Source organism: Telmatherina bonti (assembly GCF_933228915.1).
Source record: "Telmatherina bonti genome assembly, chromosome: 19".
NCBI classification, from domain to species: domain Eukaryota; kingdom Metazoa; phylum Chordata; class Actinopteri; order Atheriniformes; family Telmatherinidae; genus Telmatherina; species Telmatherina bonti.
In genome coordinates, this window is record NC_136617.1 from 10,723,231 (window position 1) to 10,730,076 (window position 6,846).

The 6,846-nt window shown below is 40.2% G+C and overlaps 1 protein-coding gene across 1 annotated transcript in view; it reads right to left on the bottom strand.

Annotated features, from left to right (window-relative positions):
* The window catches only part of LOC306770428 (uncharacterized protein), a 73,892-nt gene extending 67,397 nt beyond the window's left edge, over positions 1-6,495 (bottom strand). The window contains exon 1 of the mRNA XM_079259288.1: positions 6,373-6,495. Coding sequence (XP_079115414.1) covers positions 6,373-6,400 — 28 coding nt within the window. The 5' untranslated portion in view covers positions 6,401-6,495. The remainder of the gene's footprint in view (positions 1-6,372) is intronic.
* Positions 6,496-6,846: the final 351 nt, after the last annotated feature.

The following is a 6,846-nucleotide window of genomic DNA, read 5'->3' on the forward strand; positions in this document are numbered from 1 at the left end:
TTTTGGCATGTCTCATTATGCTTGCAGCTCGCTGCTGGCCTTTAAGGATCAAAACAACAGCTTGTGAGTCGGCTCAAGGGAGCTGCATATGTAGGTCTATATTGTTAAAGTCTATATTAGCTTAAATGATCTTATCATGACTTGTACATAAAATCTGGATGTAGCTCATTTTAAGTGAGTAAAATATCAATTTCTTGTCTTGTTATCCTCCAACTTAAAAGAAATATTAGAAAGAAATTTCTTCCTAATGAGTTGAAATCATTTTTGCATATCCTCTTGCTGGTTCAAGATGTTTGCAAGACTTCTATTTAATTCTATTTAATTCATTTCTCAAAATATACAAAGGCAGTCTTGAGTTTCATATCTCTGGTATGCCGAATTTCAAACTGTCAGGTAAATTTAAGTAAAAATGTATTTGTATTCATTTAATTTTAAACTAGAAAAGCATTCGGTGAGCACAAACCTCCACCAAGCAGGATCAGGATCACCACCAAAATTAAATCAGTTCTTCTGTTTCACATTTCCAACAACTCCTAAAAAAAATTCATTAAAATTATGTTGACAACTTTCTGAGTGATCTTGAACACAAACAGACAAACAGATAAATGTTGGTAAAAACATAACTTCTCATGCGGTGGTAATGAACTCAGTTGATTTCTGGTTGCAGCTTCAACTGGGCCTTCTGTGCAGAGTTTGCATATTCTTCCCATGTATGCGTTTCCTGGAACGCCAGCTTCCTCCCACTCTCCTAAAACATGCTGGACAGGTTAACTCGAGGATCTTAGCTAGTGAGTGAGAGCATAAGTGGTTTTCTGTGTGTGTTGACTCTGTGATGGAACGGCAGCCTGTTCTGCCCCTGCTATTACAATAGCTTTATTAGCTTTATTAGTAAAAGATAGGAAAAGGGTTATGAATAGAACTTAAAAATTTTATTTTTAAGTTTGTAGGTAACTTTTTTTTATTGTAAACATCCTCATAGGAATCTGAACTGGACTAGATCTGGATGGCATTGCCAACTAGAAAGAGAACTGGACGTTGCTTGTTTTAAAACAGCTTAAGTCCCGGCTCGGCTTGTGATCTGTGTCGTGTAAAGCTTAAACCAGGAGTATTCAATTCAGCCCCAATCCAGCAGGTTTTCCTTGTAGTCCTGCTTTAATACAGCTGAATCAAGCTAACTGGATCTAACAGCCTATGAGATTCTGCACACCGACTCATTAATTTGAGTCAGCTGTGTTGGAACGAGGATACACAGAAAACCTGCTGGATTGCAAACCTTTAAGATCAATTTATGGAAGTCTTTCCCAACAAACAGTCACTGTGGGTTTTCTTTATTCACATTTCCTACAGTTAACCAAAAAGAAAAATCCCCCTCTTCTTATTCATTACTTGTTTCTGGATATCCTGCTCTTTAATGAAAGATGCTTGAAGGTCAAATGTATAGGAATCGAAATTTGTCCCGATTTGACCACCCACAGAGGTCATCAGTTTCTCATTGTGAGTATATAACTACTATTAAGGCAGGCTGTAAAGAATGACCACATTATGAAGGAAAAACATGTTGTTCATATACTGAAAGGTCATCTAAGTCTGTGCTACTTTGGTGCAAATGTTCAAGGCACTTGACTTAAAATGCATCATGTTTGTTGACAAATTGCCAGCCCTGAGTAATCAGCATAAGTAGTGTTTTTCTTTCTCCTGCTGCTGTTCTCATGTGTACTTCACAGCAGGATGTTTCTTTACTGGAGACTGGATACATGCATGGATGAGCTAGAAACACAATGAAGAAACATGTATGAAAAATTAATTCTCTGTTTGGATCATACTTTCTGATAGATCTCTCAACATCAGCACCTTTATGAAAAAAGCTACATTTATGTCGAAGGAAGAGCATGAAACGGCTCCTCTTATCAGCACGTACGTATGGATTTCTTATGAAAAAGCCATCTGGGAATACTTCGAAGTACAGAGTAAATGTTCACTTGCATTAAAACCTGAAGCAGGATCAGATAGATGTTGGAGAACCATGAAGTCCTGGACTGTTGGCTGAGCTGCTGTGTGTTTACGTGGAGTTTTAATTCCTCTTTAATTCTGAATAAAAGTTATTCCGCTTTAAACTGATTAAAAACGACCATGTAAACACTTAATACCAAATGTAAATTTCTATTCAGAATTAAACTTAATTTCAATGTAAGTATCTGGTTTATTCGCATTTTAATTCTGATCTATTTAATTCCTCTGTCATGTAAACCTTCATTCCGCTCGAAGTTAATTCCAGTCGTTCTGAGCATGCTCGTTATCTTGTCCTGTCCCGATGACACGCGTTGTTTCGCCTCCCGTGTTCGGTGGTCTATCTTTCTTCTCCTTCTCAGTTGCTGCAAAAACTGAAGTAGTATGCTAGTGCTGAGCTTCTACTTTACATTTATAATAAAAATAGTGGCAAAACTGGTACTTATATAGTTTTTACAAGTTACGACTGAAAAGACAAGAAGCAGGGAGTTGACTTTGTTTATTTCTGGCATACGTCACGTTCACCCTCTGTCCAATCAGAACCCTTCACAGCCCGCCGCTCTAAAGAGGAATTAAGTAAAGACGTGTTTCATGTAAGCCTTCATTTGAAATTATTATTTTCATGTGAACTCGTAAGAGAATAAGTCAATTCTGATTTATTTAATTCCGAATTATTAATTATGAATTAAAAATCCTCATGTAACCATAGCAATTCAGACGTTTGTCCATCTTTCTCCCATATAAACACTCTTTACTGCTCTGTCTCCTCCAAATGTATTCAACTACAGATTTCAAGAACATCTGAAGCAGCCTTTTCCAAACCGAACAGATCAACGTGTCCAGCACATAGCTGGTGTAATAACATGCTTTGATCTACTTCTGACACGGAAAATAATAAGGAGAGGATGAAGATGGGAGGGAGGGAGACAGCCAAAGGGGATAAGATAAAAAAAAAACAACAACAACAAAGGGAACACACCCACATATGTGGAGGAAAAAAACACAATAGGATATTTTTTAACCTTCACACTTCAAGCTTTCCCCTCAAACCCCCCCCCATCTTAATCTGTCCACAGCTACTAATATGACAATCCTTCCCATAGTCGTCCGTCCACCCACCGAGCTCAATGACAACCAAAGGTCACGTCTCCCCTCCTTTCTTTTATTGAAATCCTCCAGTAGACCCCATTTGTTTTCATAAAAAAGCTGATGAGACTTTGATGATGCATCATTAGAGATATAGTGGGGGTGGGGGGGGTGCTTGTATTCTGCAGCATTGTGTGTCTGCATATATGAGCATGTGAAGGCAGGACACACCAGCTGCATGCTACACTTAATGGGAACTGACTGATGATACACACTTTCACAGGGGTGACCATGTTTCCTGGGAAGGGCGCTTTGAAGTGTGTCTCTTGGATTTTAATGTGTTGTGGGGACGCATTTGGAGAGTTGGAGAAGTTTTAAATCATGTACTTCTTGTCTTCAGGAGGAGCAAGTTTTGACCTTGAGAGAAAGAAAACACATTTGTCCTTTTCTTTAAAAGTTGTTTCAGCTTTAAGGTTGGATTTTTACACATTCACATTTCACATCTTACTTTTTATGGAAGAGAATCAAATAAACCTGTTTTGTTTTTGTGGAAAGTGGATCTTAAGCTAGCGTTGCACATGCCCTCTCAAAGATTCACCTTTAGCTTTGAATGTTCAGACTGCAAGTGTTGACACAACCAGGAAAATTTGCACTTTTTTAACTTGACTGCCCATAAAATGAAGTAAAAATTTCTCAGCCTGCCTTGTTAAAGTAACCACTGGCTGCTGCTGAACATAACTTTATCATGTAATATTCACTCGGCTTATTGACATTTTCATCATTTAATTTTAAACTAATATTAAATCGTTTTAGGTACTTCCAATGTTACATGAGTATGGAGTTATATCTGTGTTCTATATGTTAGTCAGGTAAGTGAAGTACAGAGTCTCTGACTGATGCTTTAGAGATGCCTTATGGAACTTTCTGACCTTAAAACTCGTTGTTTGATAACACAATGACATTGAATGAATTATGTGCATTTCTGGAGTCGCTGCTGCCCAGCATCCTGAGGCTGAGAAACTGACACTATGCAACATTTTCAACGGGAATGCTACATGACGTCACAGCAGACATTCACTTCACGCTAGAAAAAACACTGGCTGTTTTGAACACACAATGTCGCTGGTTCAACAAAGAAATGCAAGAAGATTAAAAGAGACAAAGGGACAAAACAAGAGTTGTTGTAAGATCATCTTTCGCTGGCTGGAGAGAGCTAACAGGTCAGGTAGGATGCAAGATGAATCCCGAATTAGCCGTTGATAGGTGGGGGGGCATGACGGGGAAAATGGCTAAAGTTCTGTAGTGGATCCTTAAAACTGTTCTGCAATGGTTGGATAAAAAAAATTAAGTGTAGAGTCTGGATGTATTCTAATATCTTCACTTTGGTCCAACATGGACCTTTCTTGATTAGTGTGAAGGTTTGTATCAGGGTGCTACAATTGGAATAATCTCTGGCCTTTGAACATGACTATGAAAACTTTAGCAAATTAGCTTAAAATAGAAAATCAGTCATTATAAAAGTATATTTCAGACTTTACTAAAGAATCAAGTCATTTAATACAAAGAGAATTTGGGTCTATAATTGTCCAAAAAATGTTTTATTAATAAAAAGCCTTTCTTTTGTACTCTGCCATAATGATGACCTGACACTGCAGATGGTTGGTTTGTCTCATAACCTCATTTTAATCACATGAGTTGGTTTAAAGAACATAAAATGCTGGTGAATCCAATCAGAAAGCCTTTGTTGTTGTTTTTTTTTTCCCTTAATTTGATGAATAAATACTCCTACGTTCTGATATGAGTGATGCTACAACACCTACCATCAATGCTAACCTCTCCAGGAGGCGCTGTTTTTGATTGGCATCGCCCAGAATACCTGAGCTGCCAGACTCTTCCCAAACATCTACGCTTCCCTTGCAAACAGATTCTTTTGTGATTTTTTTGTGACTGTAGTCTTAAAATTCTCTCGAGAAGCCACCTGCTTTGCAAGGTCAACATCTGAAAGAAGACATATGTGAAGCAGACGGTGTGGTACTTGTTATCGCCGAAGGCTCGTACATGTTGTGTCCCTCAGCATGTAAGCAAACCCAGAAGCTAGAAAAGTGTGTTTCTGGATCATGCAGCAGGTGAGAAAGTTCCTTTCCAGTGGTGGGTGCCATTTTTTTTCCCAGCCACTATTAAAATCTCCTTCAAACATCCATGAGTTTTGCTACAAGAGAGCCAATTACTTCCAGCACAGATACAAGACCAATGCCAGTCAGACTTGGTGTGTTAAGACAGTTTCAACAAGTATCTTAAAATACCAGTATCAGCACACAATCCCAGCTTTCAACCTGAGCACTTTCTGGAACTGAAAGCAAATATGATATTAAAGCCCACCCACACAGATATTGTCCATTAGGAGCCACTGTTATTTCAGAGAAATATGGAATTTCTTTGCAAAAAAAAGAAAAACAAAGAAAGAAAAGGCTCCTGGTGACATTTACACCTCATGAAAAGTGAGTGCTTAAGGTCAAGGGGTCCAAAATAGTACAGTGGGTTATTGTGTGCGCAGAAAGGCAGGATTGACCTACATGTGCAGAGCATTCAGCTCCACACCTGAGTTTACAGAGCCAGGTTCTGAGTCATCCTGCACGAGTCAGCCTCCGAGCCTCCCTGCTCAGAACCCTACGTGTGCGCGTGTGAGAGATGCCCGGTGTGCACAGCCTGCATCTTCAATATATTACGTCGCTGCATGACGCACAGTAGAGAGAGACAAGAGGACTGGGGGGGAATAGATGAGCGGAGGAAGAGGAGGAGGAGACAGGAAAGGGGGAATTTTCTCAGACGCCCAGCATGCAATGACCTTAGTTTCATGTCAAGGCGGAGGTCTCTCTCCTCGTCTGACACGCACACGTCGCCTGCGTGCCCGGTGTCATCCATGTGGAGACGAAAACATCAACCCACATCTTATTCCGCTCACATCACTGCCTGTCTGTCATGCCTCTCCTCCAAACACTCATCCCAAACACACACACACACACACACACACACACACACACACACACACACACTAAGATGTTGTAGTAATCCCTACAGTAAAGTATGAAAGCACTGCACCCTGGAAGGAGGCACCATGCACGGGCAGAGACACTTCAGAGCGCTCCAACTCCCTGCAAAAAGTCTTCATACATGCCTCTCCTCTGCTACGTTTTTCCTGTCTTTTCATCCTCTCTCAACGAATTCAGCCATCCATCCATCCACCCCTCCACATGGCAGAATAAAGAGCGGCGTCCTTACTGATCGTCCGGGATCCGATGCAGCCCATGTTGTCTTACAGAGGCTCGTGCAGGTCGGGGAAAATCAAATCCATCCGTCCAGCGAGCATTTCCCCCCGGAGCTCTTCCTGTGCGCTTTCCCCTCTCCTTCTCCTCTTCTTCTCCTCCTTTATCCACTCTGTCTTCCTCACTATCCTCCTCTCCTCCGTATGAGGGAAACAGAGAGGATGTGTGTGTCGGTGTGTGTGTGTGTGTGTGTGTGTGTGCTTGTTAGTGTATGGAAAGCCGCCAGTACCAAAAACACGCGAATTTTCACGCATCTTTGACGTGCGTCGATTTGGTGGGAATATTTCAGTGTTTAAAACGAGTAAAATTATATCACATTTAAATAGAGCAATGAAAGTAAAACAAAAGGTGTATACCTTTCCAACTAGAGTGTTAATTAAGCTTTAATTAACAGCCAGTTTAATCAGTTTAAGGTAATTTTTTTCTGACT